The sequence below is a fragment of the Trypanosoma cruzi genome, assembly GCF_000209065.1.
Source record: "Trypanosoma cruzi strain CL Brener chromosome Unknown tcruzi_1047053507229, whole genome shotgun sequence".
Lineage (NCBI taxonomy): Eukaryota > Euglenozoa > Kinetoplastea > Trypanosomatida > Trypanosomatidae > Trypanosoma > Trypanosoma cruzi.
In genome coordinates, this window is record NW_920236.1 from 1 (window position 1) to 18963 (window position 18963).

The 18963-nt window shown below is 60.5% G+C and overlaps 1 protein-coding gene and 2 pseudogenes across 1 annotated transcript, besides 4 other annotated features; all 3 read left to right on the top strand.

Annotated features, from left to right (window-relative positions):
- Positions 1–18963: a sequence feature (areas not merged during assembly with more than two copies in the genome that could not be assigned to a particular haplotype).
- Positions 487–10917, top strand: Tc00.1047053507229.20 (annotated as a pseudogene).
- Positions 5417–5458: a microsatellite.
- Positions 9191–13401: a mobile genetic element.
- Tc00.1047053507229.25 lies at positions 13870–15357 on the top strand (annotated as a pseudogene).
- Positions 15303–15368: a mobile genetic element.
- On the top strand, positions 17237–18963 carry Tc00.1047053507229.29 (dispersed gene family protein 1 (DGF-1), putative; the record flags this gene model as incomplete). The annotated part of the gene is made up of 1 exon (XM_804318.1): positions 17237–18963. A coding segment is annotated over one exon (1727 nt), but the record flags the coding sequence as incomplete, so codon positions are not given.

Consider the following 18963-nt stretch of genomic DNA (forward strand, 5'->3'; position numbering starts at 1 on the left):
ATAGATTTTCCCTGTGTCCGACTGCTGCCTTTCTGCTTTTTCTTCATTTGCATGCCGTGTGCACAGCATCAACCTGGACGCTGTTTGTTGTGCAGTGCCGACCCATCGGTCACGCTAGCGGTGCCAATGGTCATGTGCTTCTTTGCTGGGATCCCGCCACTCCGCACGGTGGTTGTGTGGGGCTGCGTGGGCGGTGGGGGGTGGATGGCGTAACTGTTTTGATTGTGTTCTCGCGTCTTTGTGTTGGCGGTCGGGCTGTGGCCGGATGCCTCTGCGTGCCACTGTGTTTATTTGCTGTTGTTCCTGTCTTCCTTCTCCTCTGACCGAGCAGTTAGAGTTACTTTGGCTTCACCATTACAACTATCGTTTCAAGGTATTAAGTATTAATTGCTGTATTAGGACAAGTAGTATTAGTGGGATAGCGATATATAGGAATTGTGTATCTGTATTTGCCATCTGTAGAAAGGGATTTGTTGGACAGGAGTTATGGTGGACGGGGCGAGTGCGACACACCACGACAGTCCTGTTGGTTCCTGTTTGGGTCTGTGGATGCGGTCTGCGGGGGGTGTGTGTCCGCGCAGCCGGCATCGTGTGCGGAGCAGGGCCATTGCGGCTGTGCGTGCGGCGCTTTTTTTTGTGTTGGCGCTGGTTGCGGCGGCGGCGTGGATGCCCGCGGTGCATGCGGTGGTGTTGCGACTGCGGGGCGGCACGGTGGACAGAGCCATCACGGTTGGCCACGCCGTGGACACGGTGCTGATGGACGGCGTGTACATCACGAACGGCGTGGCTGTGGTGTTCGACGTTGCGGCGATGCTTCCCGGCGCGCTGCGCATCGAATTGAGGAACTGCGTGTGCGACGGCGGTGCGCAGATCTACGTGCGGGGCTACAGCGGCGAGCCGGCGAGTGACCGGAGCCTGGAGGTGAGCGTGACCGGGCTGTCCGGGAGCTACTGCTCGCTTGTGTTTGTGCACAACCTGCCGGCACGCACGAACGTGACGGTCCGTGACTCGACGATTGTGGCGGCGGGGCCGATGCGCTACTCCCAGCTGGGCGGACTGACGGACGCGGTGGCTTCGCCGCTTGTGCTGCACGCGATTTCGCTGTTGCAGTCGCAGCTGCGTGTGAGCAACACTGTGCTGAGGTCGTTGCACGCGGGTGGGTCGGCGGTGTACGTTGGCGGCGGCGTGGACCTGCTGTCGAGCGCGGTGGTGCTTGACGGCGTGTTGCTGGAGGCGTCGGGCGGTCCGACCGCGTCCGCGATGCATGTGGCGTCCTCGTCGCGTCTCAGCCTGCAGAGCCACTCGGTGTTCTCCGTGACGAACGTCTCCGTTGTGAGCAGCGGCGGCGGCATTGTCCTTGGAGAGCGCCTTGCGGTGTTTGATTCGGTGCTGCGCTTCGTGGGCGTCGAGGGGTCTGTTGCGTCGTCGCTGGTGCGCTGCGACGGTGGGACGGTTGGTGTCGGCGGGTGGCTGGAGCTGCGCGACGTGTGGGCGGTGGGCGAGGCGTCGTCGGTGGCGTCGCTTTCGGGTGTGACGCTGAGCGGCGGCACCGTGTCGATTGCGCGCTGCGCTGCCGCTGGCGCGACGCTTGTCTCCGGGCCGACGATCACGAGCGGCGTCGTGTCGGTGCAGTGCAACCGTGCCGGCGGCCGGGTGCTGCGGAGCCGCGACGAATACCGCATGGCTGGCCTGCCCTCCGTGAGCGTGGTGCCGTGCGACGGCTGTGCAGCTGCGCTGGCGTGCTTCAATGCGCTGACGGCAGTCGTTCTCCGACTGCGTGTGCAGCTGCCGTGCCGGCGGCGTGGGCGAGGCGTGCCTGCCGTTCGACGTGCCGCCTGCGAGGGCCGGTGGTGGTGGTGGCGATGCTGCGGAGGGCTGCGTGAGTGGCGTGACGCTGACGGAGTCGGTGACGGTTGGCGGCTGGCGGGCGACGGCGTGCTTCGACTCGGTGGTGTTTAGCGGGCCGATCACTGTGGCGGTGGACCTGCGCTTGATGGACGCGTTCGCTGACGCGCTGAACGTGACGCTGCGCCACTGCGTGCTTGCGGGCGGCGCGCAGCTGCGGATTGGTGGCCTCAGCGAGAGCACGGCGCGCTTGATGCCGCACGCCCTCGTCAACATGACGAATGTGACGTCGCTGGAGGGCACGATTGTGCTGCATGGCGCGATGCCGCCGAACTCGAGTGTGCTGCTGGCGAACTCAACGCTGCGTGCGACGGTTGGCGGGTCGCAGTACGTGCCGACGACCCCTGGCCACGAGGAATCCCGGTACGGCCCCGTGCTTGTCCTGGACGGTGTCCGGCTTCTGTCGACGCGGTTTGTCATGACGCGGTTGTCGCTGGTGTGTGGCGGGGGCTTGTGCGCTGCTATCCTCGTGGAGCGCGGCTTTGTCGCGAACTTGTCCAGCGTCTTCTACATGGACAACTGTGTCCTTATGTCGCGGACGCACGTGATGTACGCTTTTGGGTCGGACCTGCTTGTCGGCGGCGGCTCCGTGTTCTCGGTGCAGAACAGCTCGTGGAGTGCGCCGAGTGCTAAACTCCAAGAAGGCGCGTTTGTTTTTAGGGATGTTGCGGTGGCTGGCGGCAGCGTGCTGCAGATTGTGTCCAGCACTTTCCGTCTCGGCTTCGCCATGCTCATGGCAACCACGCTGACCGTGACTGGCGGCAGCTGGCTGGTGCACCGCGACAACGAGTTCCGCGCCGCCTACGTTGTGTACGTGACGAACTACTACGGCGTGGCGTTCCGCGATCAGAGTGTGTGGTCGATACTTGACAACAGCTTCACGTACGGATCGTACTCGTCGACCATCGCAAATATGACAAGCAACTGGTCACCACCATCCGACGCGCGCCCGATCATCTACGGCGTGTGCAACGAGGCAAGGGGCTCACCTGTGACGAATTACCAATACGACCTCAATATTGGAGTGCCCGTGACGGTGTTGGACTGTGGTGCGTGCACCGTGGACGCCGTGTGCTTTGCGGCGAGGACGAGCAGCATCAGCGGCTGTGAGTGTGTGTGCGCTGCTGGCGGCCACGGCGACACGTGTCTGCCAGCTGCTGTTCCGGACGGCCTTGGGCCGCTCCCGCTCCCCGATGCGAAGGACACGGAGGTCCGCTGCGTGCACGGTGGCAGCATCAGCTCCGTAGACGATCCTGATCCCGGTGTGCATGGTCTGTGCTTTGTCAACGTGACCTTCACTGCCGCGATTGTGCTGGACCTGTTGCATTTTGACGCGCCACAGCAGACACTCAACATCACGCTGCTGCAGTGCGTCCTCATAGGCCTGTCGATCAAGGGGAGTGGTGCGCGAGTGCACGTGAACGTGACATCCTCGATGTTAGATTCCGGTGCTTTGGAGTTTGAGGGTGATTTTGGTGCGAGCTCCCAGATACTGGTGGTGGGCAGTACGCTTGTGACGACGTCGGTCCATGCCGTTGCTTTTTATTTGCCTTCTCTTGGAGCGAACTCGACGCTGCTGCTGCTTGACAACAACATTGAGGGGAATAGGTACGCAATCTATTTCTCCATTGGTGTTGTTAATGGTGGCGGGATCATTGTGAAGGGAAATACGTTGATCGCAACGGAAGAGGAGGACGGTGTGGAGTCATCCGTTTGCGTTTGCCCTGTTGAAGTGAAGAATGGCGGCTACTTTGACGTGGAGAATAACACGATGAGCGCGGTCAATGGAGTTTATGTATTTGAGGATACCGTCGTGAGCTCCGCGGGGCTGCTGAGAGTGGCGGACTGCGACTTTGTTGGCAGCGCGGAGTTTTCGGATTCCGCGTTGGTGTATTTTGGCGGCTATGTGACTCTCGAAGGTGGTGCGCAGTGGCGTGTGGAGGGCAACAAGGTGGGCGAAGCCTTAGTATTAAGTATGGCACATGCCCAGCACAAAATTAAGCTGTCGGACAGCGGCACCACCGTGGTGCTTGCACACAACCGCCAGTTGGACGATAGTTATTCTTTTGCTGATCTGGCCTCGTCAGAAACTATTGTGGCTTCCCCCGCGAATTTTGTGGTGGGGTGCAACCTGCAGGGCGGTGAGGAAGTGTCGTACGACGACGTGTTTCCGGAGGAGGTGGTGGTGTTCAGGTGTGGCACATGCAACGACGACGCGGTGTGCTACATGCCCGGGACGGAGTCGGTGGACCGCGGCTCGTGCTCGTGCAGCTGCAAGGACGGATGGCATGGCGCGTCGTGTCTTCCCTTCGAGGTGCCCGACACGGTTGTACCGCCCGTAGCGGAGAGAGCCGTCGACGGTGACACGAGCTGTGTGGTGAACCAGACGCTGACGAAAATTACGCTGAACATGTGGAAGACGCACCACTGCTACATGGGTGTGACATTCAGCGGCGTGGGTGCTGTGCTGACGTTCTACCTCGACAGTATGCCGCTGCATCTCCCCATCAACATCACGCTCACCGGGTGCACATTCCGTGAGGGCGCCGTGCTGTGGTTTTTTGGGGGCGCTGAGTCGGCCGAGTCATCCGGCGTCCTGATCCGCGTGAGCCAGGCGGTGATGCGGTCCTCCGTTGTTGTGTTTGCACTCGCCCTCCCGCAGCACTGCGACATTGCCATCACGGAGGTTGATGCGGTGCAGACCTTTGAGTTGCAGTTGGCGGATAATATCAGCAACAGGTTTGGCGTGGTGCTGCTGCTAAACGTTGTATTGAATGCGTCCTCGCTGTTGGTCAGCAACGTCAAGGCGCGTGCATCGAGTTATTGGGGGTTTGGTTTGTACTCTATTGGGACGCTGTCGCTGGCGGGCGGCAGCTCGCTGTACACGCGGTACTGCAGCTTCGATGGATACACACACATTCTGTACTTAATTACCCTTGGTGTTTGCGATCACTCTGTTTTTGCGCTGCTCAACAATACAATGGCCTCCGGAACAAGCTTCCTGTATCAGCACGACGGATTCAGCGTGTCGGACCACAGCGTGTTGCGCGTGGTGGGGAACAGCGGTTCCGTGTCCTATGCCATTTATTCACTAAACTCGTGGACCGTTGAGCAGTCAAGCTGGCTGGACTGGCGTGACAACGACGTGGGAGTGGGTGCGATTTTTTACGCAACTGAATCCACCTTTTTGATCATTGACAGCAGCAGTGTGTTGACGCTGACGGGCTGCAAGATGGGCTTGACGGGGTGGTCGGTCTCCTTGCTATCGCGGGTTGACGCCGGCTACCGGTTCGTTGCCGGGTGCCTGACGGTTGCGGGACGGGTGGTGACGACGGCGGCAGAACTGACGCTCCACGGCATCACCGACGTGACGACGGTTGCCGCATGCGGGGAGTGCACGAAGGAGGGAGACTGCTTTGCTCCGCTGACGACGGCGGTCGTTGACTGCAAGTGCCAGTGCGCTGCTGGAGCGCACGGCGATGTGTGTGTCCCGGCGCCTGTGCCTGCTGGCCCGCCGCCACCGCCCACGCCGCCAGTGCCGCCACCTCCGCCGATTGGTGAGTGCATCAGCGACATGGTGTACCCCGAGGTTGCGCAGGCTGTGGGCAGTGGGCTGTCGTGGCTGTGCTACCGTAACGTGACGTTCAGCGGGGGCCGCATGATTCTGACGGTGCTGGTTGGGGCGATGACGGGCGACTTGGCGAATGTCACGTTCGATGGATGCACGTGGAGGGATGGCGCCGTTCTGTTGCTGTTGGGCAACGTGTACGCCGCTGTGGGGTCGCTGAACATCGTCGTCACCGGCAATACATTTATTGACGCGCTGCTTAGCCCGGAGGGTGTGTTTCCACCGCGCACGAATATCACGATCAGCGGGAACCGCTTTGCGGTCACGAGGCTGGTCCCTCGGTCGTTTTTGGGCCTTAGGAATCCGTCGTGTGTCTCGATGAATGAGCTGGTGATCAGCAACGACTCCGCGGTGGTGCTCAGTGGCAATGTGTTTCAGACCGAGATGGCATCGTCGAGCGCCATTCACGTCGTTGGATCTGCGCTGAGGGTGTCGTGGCACTCCGTGTTTGCTGTGATGGGCAACAAGTTTCATATGGCTGGCGTTAACGGCACGCTTATATATCTTGAGGGGTCTATGCATTCTTCGTCACTGAGTGTACTGAACAACTCTGCCGTGGTGATCCGAGGCAACGTTGTGACGAGGCCGGTGCAGTGCTTCATGTTATTTCTGTGGACCTTAGGTGTGGAGTCTTTTTCGGCGGTTGTGTTTCAGGGCAACGACATACAGGGAAGCTCGGCTGTGTTTTATTCAAGCTACTCCTCGAACATCTACTACAACTCCTGGCTGCAGTTGAGCGGCAACCTCTGCCGCGTATCACCATTGGATGCGTTTGCTTTTCTTCTCCCCAAAGTGAATCTCCGTGACTCCACGGTGTCTGTGTCCGGCAACCGATTTATGTCCAGCACGGTCGCGCTGAACGTGCTGCTGATATCCACGGGGTCCAGCGATCTCACAAACGGAGCGATTGTGGCTGCGTGCAACACTGTGAACGGCGAGGAGGGGGTGAGATACATTATTCCGTCCGTGTACAATGTCACCATTCTGACGTGCAGCGATCCATGCGCCCTTGCGGCGTCGTGCTTCCCCGCGTACACGACGATTGCCTCGAGTGATGGCTGCGCCTGCAGGTGTGCTGAGGGCGGCCACGGCGATGCGTGCCTGCCCGTTGCTGTCCCCGAGCCACCGAGCACCGACGGCGCCGACCTGTGCGTGCGCGACGTGCGTGTGGATGTGGAGCTGAACGCCGACCTCGGGACGTCGGTGGTGTGCTTCGTTGGTGTAACCTTTGCGGCGGACGTCGTGGTGGACGTGGAGTCGATGTCGGGGAGCGTGCGCAACGTGACGCTGGCGAACTGCACGTTTGTGGACGGAGCGAGCCTGTACGTTGTCGGGTGGCGATCCGACCCGACTGCTGGCGAGCGCGCCGATGTGTTGATCAGCGGGCTTGAGTCGTGTTCCGGCGGCGGCGTGGTGGTGGCGAACCGATACCCGCCGGGCTCGCGCGTCACTGTGGTGGACTCGGTGCTGATCGCAGAGAAGCGCGTTGCGTACCGCGACGCCTACGGCCTTGGCGACGCCTCCGCGTGCCTCGTGGTGCACAACGTGAATCTGACTGGGAGCGTGCTGACCATTGCGCGCACGCATGTGGCGGCGGTGTTTGGCGACGCTGTTGGCGTGTTGGTGGTTGGCGGCGTGGCGCTGTCGTCGCGCGGTGCGCTGTACGTGGACGGGCTGTCGGTGCAGACGGCGCTGGGGCTGTGCGTGTCGGTGGAGGGCGGTGTTGCGGCCAGTGGCGGCTCCGTGGTGGCGTTTGTTGACAGCGAGTTCCTGTTGTGCAAGCACGCGGTGTCTGTGCGTGGGGCTGTGAGCGTGTCGGGCTCCGCTGTGGCGCTTGTGCGGAGCGACTTTTTGTTGACGGAGGACTACGCGGTGGCGTTTTATTCGACGGTGAGCCTGGCTGGCGGATCGATGCTGCAGGCGAAGGGCAACGTGCACGACGGCGTCTTGAGGGAGATGCTCCACGCCGCTGGCGCCGTGACCGCTGTTGGGAGCACGCTGAGCTTTGTGCGCAACCGAGCGCTGCTGCCGCGGATGCTGTCGATGAGCCTGTCGCTTGCGGCTGGGGCGCATGTGAGGGTGGCGTGCAACGACGCTGGTGGACGTGTCCTGTCGACGGCGGAGGAGTACGCAGCGGCTGGTTTTGGCGGCGCTGGGAGCATCGGCGTTGCTGGGTGCGACGCCTGCGACAGGGACACTTACTGCTACGCGCCCAGGACTGCGTCGGCGAGCATGAAGGACGGTGTGTGCGTGTGCGCGTGCGGCAGCGGCGGGTACGGCGAGGCGTGCGTGCCTGTGGATGCTCCCGCGCTGCCGCCTGCTGTGGGCACTGCGTCGAGTGTGTTTGTCCGCGAGGGCGTGACGGTGCGGTCGGTGTTTGTTGTGCCTGCCGGTGCGAGCGAGGTGACGCTGCGCCACGTTGTGCTGGACGGCGTGAGTCCTGTGCTCTACGTGCCGTGGATGGCGCGGGACGGCGTGCGGATCGTTGTGCAGAACGTGTCGCTGCTGAACGGCGCCGTGCTGTACGTGATGGGCGGTGGAGCGTTGCGCGGTGCGGGTGCGGCGGGGAGCGACGAGAGCGGGCCGGTGGAGCTGTCGGTGTGCGATGTGGAGGCCCTGAACGGTGCGCTTGTGCTGACCGGCACGTTTCCCGCGGGGTCCGTGCTGACGGTGACGGACTCCCTGCTGGTGGCCGCGAGGTCGACGCCGCTTGTGTATCTTCCCGGCTCGCAGTCCTCGCCGTACGCACCGGTGCTGGTGCTGTCGGGCCTGCGGCTCGTGCGGTCCGTGCTGGTTGTGTCTGGCGTGGCTCTCGTGACCGTGATGACTGGTGGGCGGACGGTGGTGGTGGACGGCGCGGAGCTGGAGCTTGTCGGTGGCGGTGTCGCGGTGGACGCGGCTGTGTTCGGTGGCGAATATGCGTTGTACGCGAGTGTGCGCGTGGTTGCGTCGGGGGGCGCTGTGCTGCGCGTGTCTGGGAGCCAGGTGTACGCCGCGCATGGGTTGGTGTTTGACAGCGGAGTGGAGGCCAACGCGTCCGCCGTCGTGGTGAACGACAACGCCGGTGCGCTGACCGATGGCGCGCTGCTGGAGCTGCGGGGGTCGGCGTCGTTTGCGTCCGGGTCGTGGCTGTCGGTGCGCGGCAACAGCATCAGCGGGAGGCTCCTTTTGCTGCCGTCGTACCCGCGCAGTGCGGAACTTGTGCGGAGCACGCTGACGCTCTATGGGAACGCCGGCAGTGGGCCCGTCGTGATGGACGGCACCGTTGCGCTCGGGGGTGCCGGCCGGAAGTTCGTTGTGGGGTGCCTGACGCTCAACGGGCAGGCGCTGCGGCCGATGGACTACAGGTCCGCCGGCATCATCGGGGAATTCCGCCCCGTGGCGTGTGGCGTGTGCGACGCCGACGTGCACTGCTTTGCAGCTGCGACGAGGGCGATGTCGGTGTCGTGCGGCTGCCGCTGTGCTGAGGGCGGGTACGGGCGCGACTGCCTGCCGGTGTACCTGCCGCACGTGGACGGGTGCAACCGCACACCCGGCATGCCGCTGCTGAGCCACACGGCGACGCTGACGGAGACGCGCAGCCTGACGCCGACATGGACGCCAACACCGCGCCTGAGCACGGCGCACTACAGTTCGACGCAGTACGGGCCGACGGAGACCCTGCAAGTGACGGAGACGGTGGCGCTGCCGCCTACGCGGACCCCGACGGCGTCGGTGAGCAGCACGCTGTGGTGGAGCGAGGTGGCGTGCCCGACGCTTGCTGTGACGACGACGGCGGCTGGTGGGAGTCTGACGCAGAACGACATTCGCGGCGGTGGGAGCGCCGTCCCGACATGGCTGGTGGTGGCGCTGCCGCCGCCGTTTCGTTGGGCACGCGACCCGCAGCTCGGCACGCACCTGAGCTTTGTGCCGGTGTCGACGGCGCAGCCGAGCGGGTTTGGTGGTCCGTGGGGAGCGATGCTGAGCAACGCGACGTGGGTGCGCAACGCGACGAATCCGTCCACCGTCCTGGAGCTGGCTGTGCCCGTGCACCGCGGTTACTTCATTGTTGCCGACGAGACGCTAGTCATTCGCTGCGACGCTGTGGCGGTGTCCGGCGGCTGCAAGGGTGTGCTGCTTGGGTTCTTCACGATCAGGTCGAACACGCTGCCCGCCGCTGCCAGCGCCCTCTCGGCGATCACCGGCGTCGTTGCGGGTGCGGCGGCTGTTGCCGTGGTGGTGACCGGCGGGCTGGGCTCCATTCTGGAGATGCAGATGCTCGGCGTTTTCGCGAGGATGCCATGCGCCTCGGCGCAGGAGCGTGCGAGCACCGTTGCGCTGCCGTACTTCCTGTCGGTGTTCGCTGCCCTTGATCCGCTGTGGATGGTGGTGGGCAACGCGCTGCTCGCCGCTGTGTTCGGGTGCGTGCACTGCGGTGTGACGGCGGCCTTCCAGCGGTGGCGCGGCGTGGATACGGCGAGTGCGTGGGCGGCAATGCGCTTCCCGAGCCTGACGTACGTCGTGGCCCACGCGATGCAGCTCGGCATCTTCTTCGGCTCCGTGCTCGCACTGGCGATGCCCGGCGCCCGCGTGCAGCACCGCGTGGTTGGCGTCGTTGGTGTGCTGTACGGTGCAGCGTTCCCTGCTGGCGTGTGCTTCTTTATTTTCCGCCACGTGGGCGCGAGCTTCACGAAGTACTGGCAGTTTTCGAGGAAGCCGCTGCACGAGCGCCTGCTGTACCCCGTCGGGTATTGGTATCCCGCGGCGCAGCAGCGGATGTACGGCGGCATGCTGACGAACATGAGGGGCAGCCACGTGTACTGGTGCGTGTTCCAGCTGTCGGTGCTGTGTGTGGCGGGCCTGATTGCGGCTGTGCACCCGCCCGCGGGAGGCTGCCACGTCCAGTACTTCTGCATGGCGGCTGTGCTGCTTGCGGGCGCGGGCGTGGTTGCCTTCACGAGCATGATGCGCTCGGCCTTCCTGACGGTGATGCGCGCGGCGAGCTTTGTGCTCCTTGCGGTGCTGTGCGTGATCAGCGCGGCCAACCATCTTGCGCCGAGCGACGGCGGTGCGAGGGCGTACGTGGCGATAGTGCTGCTGCTGACGACTGTGCTGCTTGCGGCCGCTATGTACAGCGTCGTTGTGTGGTACGCGGAGGACCGCCACTGGCAGGAGCTGCGCGAGCCGCGGCGTGGCGGGCTGGAGGCGCTGCTACGCGATGACGAGCATGGCGACGAAGAGACGCAGAAGCCGCACGACATGATGTCATCGTCGTACGCCTCAGGCACCACCGTTGCGTCGTCGTACCGACCACCCGCACAGCTGCAGCTCATGGCTGCTGACACCCCCTCAGACGCCCTGAGCCTGCTTGACCGCGCATCCAATGCGAGCCGTATTGATTGATCACGCCGTTCTCGGAGGTGAGCCACTTGGAACTGGCAGGCGTGTGGTGCTGGTCGATGAGGGAGGGGCGCAACGCCATGGCTGCTGCGCAACACAACCACTCCTTGCCTCTGCACCGACCGTGTCGTTGTTCGTAGTTTCTATAGACTTGTTTCTATTTTTGAGCGAGTGCTCGTTCGACTCTTTCCCGTTCTTCGACGACTGTGTGGGAGGGGATTTAGCTGTCGCCCTTGTTGCGCTCGATTTTCTGTTGTACCGTAACGTATGACGCGATATTGTGTGCTGAAGCGTATGCTGTTTTTGTGTGTAGTGAAATATATAAACATTGCCGTAGAACACACACCCGCAGAAATCCATTTGTGGGGAGTCTTTAGGAATATTCTCTTTTGATGTTTTTTTTTGCTTATATTTGCTTCTTTGGGTTCCTCACTGCTGGCTGTGCTTCTGTACCGCGCCCACTGCGTTTCTTGTGTCTATGTGCCTGCATGTCTTCTATTTCCGTATTGTTTCTGCGGCTGCGTTAGGCAAGACACAGAGGCACGAATTTGCTACTGGGGAACTGCGGCGTCGTCCTTTTCCCCGGCGATGAAGTCGCGCCTTCACGCGGTGCTGGGGCGTTGCCTGAATAAAAAAACCTTGCAGCAGGGGGCCGTTGAGAGCGTGATGGAGACCACGACGATGTGATTGTTTGCCGACAGTCGCCGCATTTCCAAAACGATTTTGTTATGGTTTACTGTTTCAAAGGCATGGGCGTGGCCCACAAAGACAGCCGCCGTGCGGTGTTGTGGAGCGTTGCAGTGCATGGCAGCCCTGAGGTGCAGCAATTGATCGAGGGAGGAATTGTTGGGCCGAAGGCCAGGTGGCTGTGGAGACAACTGGGATTCGATGACGCCTCGGCTGCGTGCGGCACGAATACGTTACATGAGCGATCCGAGGCAGCTGCTCATCGCGACAGGTCGGTGTGAGTGGGAGTCGGATGCCGTTCTCCCCAGAATGGTGGGAAGGGTCTCATGACTCCACGTCGCCAATTCCGCCGGACGGCTTCTGTACGTAGGCGTATATTGAAAAGCCGGGGACGGCACGCTTCGCTACACGGCGTAGATGGCGCAGCGCTTCTCCATTCATTCTGTCGGGGACAGGCGCCGGTCCGAAGGGCAACAATCGTCGGGCGCGTTTGAGCTCTGCCATTTTCATTGGGGTGAAGTTTCTCGCATTCGTCAGGATCGGTGGCGGCGGGCAGGACTTTGGGTGCCGTGTTGCTTTTGCCGCCCAGAGCCTCACGAGGTGGCTGACCTCTGGTGTCTGCTGAGCATTAGGCCATCTGCTTTCATGGCTGGCATGCTCAGGGAGCGAGTGGCATACGCACGGCGTACTATCTGCCGGCTGTTACCGTCCGCGGACTCGAGTTTGGAGCGGAGCGTGTGCCAGCGGCTTTTGGGTACTTCGCGCAGCACTTCTCTGTGACGGAGTTTGAGCCGCTGACTGCGTTCTGCTTGGGGTGCGGCGGCGATTTCGCAGTTCGGCTCCGCCAGTCCTGGGGTCCAGAGTGGGGACGACTGGCGGTTTCCTGCCTGGACAGTTGCCTTAGTGGATTTCTGCATTTCGGATGCAATGTGCTTCTCTGTGCCGTTCATGTTGTTTAATTCTTGCGGGATTCTGCCGAATTGGTTGGTATTCCCGCTTTACTTATTCCAATCCGTCTTCTTCCATTTTAATTATTTCCGTTTAGGTCTCGGAACCACTGCGAGTGTGTCGTCTCCGATCAGAGCATCAAGGAGGATGATGCAGTGATCACTGTCCGGTGAGGGCTGTGCTGCCCAGTGGGTGACGACACCGTCTTCAGGCAGGGCGACGTCGTATGCTCAACTGCCCTGTTGTTTGGTGTACCTCTTGCGCTCTCCAATGTTGACGACCTGGGATACATTCTCGCACCGCTGCGCAACGGTATCGCCACGGGAGCCTGATGGGATGCTGCGATCCCAAGCCTCGCTGTGTGCGTTGGTGTCTGCACCCATTAGCTGTGGCCCGTCCGCGCAGAGCAGCCCATCCGACTCCTCCACCTTCATACTCTTTGCAGGGGAGGGAAGGAGATGCGCCGACGACACCGTCAGTTTTATTCCTGCCTCTGGGTGGCTGCTCGCTTGCGCAAGCCCGATGCCAGCGACAAGGGCCGGTCCTGCTTCCGCCCGCTGCCCCTCACAGACGAGAATGGACACGCCGCCGCCTGGACAGATGCAAGCAGTTCCATGCTGCTGGAACCCTGGCGGGCTGGAACCAGTGGTTTCAGGGTGAGGACATCTCCGCTCCACCCAACGCACGAAAAACACGTTCTCGTCATACAACATCACGCTCAGCGCCAAACGTTTTGCCAGAGTGAGACCCGCAGCGCCTTACCGTAACTCCTGCAGAAAGGGACGGGGATTTTCTTCCACATCTCCTCTCAGCACTGACACAGTACGGATGGTAGTGCTGACGGCACGCCAACGCGTGCCCCCAGACTTCGTGGTGTTGTAATGTGCCCGGCAATACGCGGCTGGCCCGTGCGCTGGTTGCTGCCGTCAGCCCTGCGCCAGCATCAAAAATTCCGTGAGGGAAGCATTGCTGGCTTCCCCCGACAATACGGAGCAATTGACCCTGGCACCACGCTGGGGCGGCCGGTATTGCCACTGAAAATGATGGGAAGGATTGGAGGACAAAACTGTCGGCCTCCATAACCGGATCTATTCCATTTTCTTGTGCCCTGAGTCCTACTGCGATTGCAATGGAGCAATAAGATAGTTTTTTTTTGTGGGAGGTCACAGCAATAAATACATCTGGTATGAGCAGTCGAACGGAGGAGGTACCGCGAACCACTGCTGGTTGTTGGTGAATTTTACGGAGACAAGCAGGGAAATAAAGGAATTAAGAAAACCAACTTGCGAAGACAACCGTCCTTGGAGCTTTGCGCTAAGAACAGCCTACAAGAAGATCTCTGCCACAAATTATTGGCGGCGTAGCCGCTGCTGTTAATGACGCTGAAGGAGGATTGGTGTTCCCTGTAAAAACTGTGAGTGTTGGGGGAAACCACATCTCACTGATCGCGTGCTTGGCAAAGCTTGGGAAATAAATGCTGTCGAGGGCGATATCTGCTGAGGGGTGAAGTAATCCCTTTGTCGTGTTCTGGGAAGGTGGAAATCTCATGATCACTGCATCCGATGGCGGCCAGCGGAGGGTGGACGCGTCCAGTGAAAATGGGGAGACGTGGGCGGAGCCTTTGGGGACACCCAATCGCCCGCCCGTGGGCCAACTGACATGGTAGACATGGAAAGGCGTTCTGAGCGGCTTCGTCACTGCGACGATTGAAGAAAGGGACGTGTTGCGCGTTACCCCGCCGGCGTGTTATAAAGCGAGCGAAAAGGAAAAGGGTCGGCCTTCTCTCTGGCTGGCGGGCGATGTTCGCATTGTAGGCATTGGGCTGGCATCCCGTAATTTGTATGCTGCTGCCGCCAGCTCCCTTTTTTACGAACGTGGTGAAGGCGAGGATGATGAAGAGGAGTTGATTTTACTGTGCGGGAAGAACGACGATGGGGAATGGGCACGCAGCCATTTGTCTGTGTGCCTGACTGCGAAGCTGAAGCGGGTGAAGGATTCGGTGAGGACTTTGAAGGAGCTGTGCATTTGTGTCTCCCAGTTCTGCCCTTATTCAAATGTCAAGAAAAATCTTCTGTCTGTCGAGGGCTGCGACACTTTCATGCCTCCAGCTGGGCTGGTTGGGTGTTTGTCCGGCAAATTATCCGAGACTACATGGAAGGAAGAGGAACTTGGGGGCTGAACGCTACGGAGACGGGTGGGGCAGCTGTGGAAGAAGGGTTTTCCAGTGGATCGGCTTCCAAGGGTGTTGGTTCGTGGGCGTAGCGGTCCGTTGGCAATCGGGGGAAGAATCAGATGTAGTGCCTTGCAATCATCGGGTTCACCTTTTGTGGAGGCGATGTCTATTTACAAGTTTTCACCATCTTGCGGCAGCATCTTTTTGATGGGTGTGGGGATAAATGAAACAGGCAGCGCTGTATTTCCTGAATTGTCGCAAGCGCATAAAATGAGGTGGGAAACAATGTTCAACGGAAATAAGGATACAAACGGAATCACTTGGGGACCGGGTAAGGAATGTCAGGTGGCGATTGTGCCTTGGACTGGTAGTCGGGTCTCTGTCTACACTACTGGCCAGCGTTTCGAGAATTCAGCATCGACTTCAGCGACTGGAAGGAGTTCACAGGAGATTGGACACTTTCGCATTGAAGGGGATGGAGGCAACGCAGACGACACACGGAGTGAGAGGCGTGTGACGACGAAAAACGTCTTTCTGTACAACCGACCGTTGAGTAGGGAAGAATTTCGGAAGTACATTGCACCCTGGCGCAGCCGGCCACTTCAACGTTGTGCCAGTGTCTAGTACTCTTGCTTGAAAAGAATCAAAAGGGCCGGAAGAGCCAAAGATGGAGCCGCTGTCAGCGCTGCCTGAGGAGTGGGTGAGCTGGCATTGAGGCCATTTCTGACAGCGTTTCTTCTTATTCCGAGAGCAGCACTAACTTGAGGGCGAGGGATTTAAGGGGTGAGAGCACCGTGCATGGGTGTGTGTCTCGGGTGTTTTCTATTCCGCTTTTGGGGCTGTGGGGCACTGCGGCTTCCTGTTGAGGTCTGGGAGAGTGAGGAGCTGCTGCAATCGTTGGAACACATCCGCAGCACCACTTCCAATTCCATTGCCTGCCGAAGAGTAATTTTTTCTTTTTCTTTTTATGCGTGTGTGTGTTTATACATTGAATTTTTTCTTTTGTGAAGTTTCTTTGATCATTCACACACATTCTCATGTGTGGCGCACCCTCTCCTTCCTGTTTGCTTCTGTTGTCCACACGCCGTGCCGGCCTCATTCCTGTGATTCCCACGGACTGCACAAAAGGAGGAACGGAGGAGCAGACCGTGTGCCACATGTAATTTGAGGGGCGTTGTGTGGGCTCGTGGAAAAGTACAATTTTTTTTTGTTACTTTTTCTTGGTGTGGGCAATATGTATACACAAACACACGGTCGTTTTTTGTTGCTTGAAACGTGAAATAGAAGTCCTGCCTGATCACTTTTTCTTTTGTGACTTTTGCTGGACTATTATTCTTTGTCTGCCTTCTATTGATTGTGTTTTGTTTTCTTTGTAAATCCCTTTTGCTCGCTTTTGTATTTTTTGTTCCCACTGTCTCTTTGTGTCTTTTTGTCCCGTTGGATGTCCCTCTGTCCGCTGTGCTGTTGGCATGCCCCCATTCTTTCATCTTTCCTGCTAGAGTCGCCGGTGGCCAGCGACGACGATTGTTTGTGTTCCCCTTTGCGATGACACGAGGGTGACTGGGCCCCGGCCTGCTGAGTGCAATCGGAGGGAGCGAGTGGTGTGCGCCGTGCGTCACTGTGAGTGTGGGACGCCACCCGCCACAACCCGTTGTGGAGTGTAATTTCAACTTGACGGGGCGGAGAGAAGTAAAGAACTGTACCGTGGGCTTGGATGCGCCACGTTCCTCTCGTTGCGGCCGTGGGTCTGTGCTGAGCGCATGGCTCTTTCTTGCGGTGCGGAATGGGTGGCGTTGCTTCACCGTGTGCTTCGTGCATGCGCTGTGTGGCGGACTTCCTTCCCGCATGGCACCGCCCCCGTGTGGGGGAGAGTGGAGGGAGCGCGGGTATGTGTGGGAGTGCGTGTGGCTGGATGCCGACCCCGCCCGCACATTTGGGGCCTCCACACACGTGTTTTTATTGACGTTGACAGCCTCTTGCGGCACTCAGGCCGTGGAAAGGGAGAGGGTATGGAGGTTTTTTTCTTGTGTTTTTGATTTTGAGGAAGGATGGAAGCTTTTTCTTCTGTGGTCTTTTCAGTGCTGTTGGCAGAAATTACGAGAAACATAAATTTGAGCAATTATAGGATGAAATTTTGATGCTGTTCCTTGTATGCTGCTCAATTGCCGCTAATTCACAAAGTATCCACGGCGCGATTTAGTGCGGTGCTGTTCGATAGGGGAGGGCGATGGTGTTGGCGGCGTGATTGCATCTGCGTGTCTTCTTTTCGGTGTTTGTGCTGTGACGAGGACTGTTCGTGGCCGGATCTCTCTGTGTGCCACTGTGTTGCTGTTGCTTTTGCCTCCATTTCCTCTGACCGAGCAGTTAGAGATAATTTGGCTTGACCAGCACAACTATCGTTTCAAGGTATTAGGGATTACTCGCAGTATTAGGTTTAGAATTAGTGGTATAGCGATCTATCGGAATTGTGTCTCTGTATTTGCCATCTGTATAAAGGGATTTGTTGGACAGGAGTTATGGTGGACGGGGCGAGTGCGACACACCACGACAGTCCTGTTGGTTCCTGTTTGGGTCTGTGGATGCGGTCTGCGGAGGGTGTGTGTCCGCGCAGCCGGCACTGTGTGCGGTGCAGGGCCATTACGGCTGTGCGTGTGGCGCTTCTTTTGGTGTTGGCGCTGGTTGTGGCGGCGGCGTGGATGTCCGCGGTGCATGCGGTGGTGTTGCGACTGCGGGGCGGCACGGTGGACAGAGCCATCACGGTTGGCCACGCCGTGGACACGGTGCTGATGGACGGCGTGTCCATCACGAACGGCGTGGCTGTGGTGTTCGACGTTGCGGCGATGCTTCCCGGCGCGCTGCGCATCGAATTGAGGAACTGCGTGTGCGACGGCGGTGCGCAGATCTACGTGCGGGGCTACAGCGGCGAGCCGACGAGTGACCGGAGCCTGGAGGTGAGCGTGAGCGGGCTGTCCGGGAGCTACTGCTCGCTCGTGTTTATGCACAGCCTGCCGGAACACACGAACGTGACGGTCCGTGACTCGACAATTGTGGCGGCGGGGCCGATGCGCTACTCCCAGCTGGGCGGACTGACGGACGCGGTGGCTTCGCCGCTTGTGCTGCACGCGATTTCGCTGTTGCAGTCGCAGCTGCGTGTGAGCAACACTGTGCTGAGGTCGTTGCACGCGGGTGGGTCGGCGGTGTACGTTGGCGGCGGCGTGGACCTGCTGTCGAGCGCGGTGGTGCTTGACGGCGTGTTGCTGGAGGCGTCGGGCGGTCCGACCGCATCCGCGATGCATGTGGCGTCCTCGTCGCGTCTCAGCCTGCAGAGCCACTCGGTGTTCTCCGTGACGAACGTCTCGGTTGTGAGCAGCAGCGGCGGCATTGTCCTTGGAGAGCGCCTTGCGGTGTTTGATTCGGTGCTGCGCTTTGTGCGCGTCGAGGGGTCTGTTGCGTCGTCGCTGGTGCGCTGCGACGGTGGGACGGTTGGTGTCGGCGGGTGGCTGGAGCTGCGCGACGTGTGGGCGGTGGGCGAGGCGTCGTCGGTGGCGTCGCTTTCGGGTGTGACGCTGAGCGGCGGCACCGTGTCGATTGCGCGCTGCGCTGCCGCTGGCGCGACGCTTGTCTCCGGGCCGACGATCACGAGCGGCGTCGTGTCGGTGCAGTGCAACCGTGCCGGCGGCCGGGTGCTGCGGAGCCGCGACGAATACCGCATGGCTGGCCTGCCCTCCGTGAGCGTGGTGCCGTGCGACGGCTGTGCGGCTGCGCTGGCGTGCTTCGATGCGCTGACTGCGTCGTTCTCCGACTGCGTGTGCAGCTGCCGTGCCGGCGGCGTGGGCGAGGCGTGCCTGCCGTTCGACGTGCCGCCTGCGAGGGCCGGTGGCGGTGGTGGCGATGCTGCGGAGGGCTGCGTGAGTGGCGTGACGCTGACGGAGTCGGTGACGGTTGGCGGCTGGCGGGCGACGGCGTGCTTCGACTCGGTGGTGTTTAGCGGGCCGATCACTGTGGCGGTGGACCTGCGCTTGATGGACGCGTTCGCTGACGCGCTGAACGTGACGCTGCGCCACTGCGTGCTTGCGGGCGGCGCGCAGCTGCGGATTGGCGGCCTCGGCGAGAGCACGGCGCGCTTGATGCCGCACGCCCTCGTCAACATGACGAATGTGACGTCGCTGGAGGGCACGATTGTGCTGCATGGCGCGATACCGCCGAACTCGAGTGTGCTGCTGGCGAACTCAACGCTGCGTGC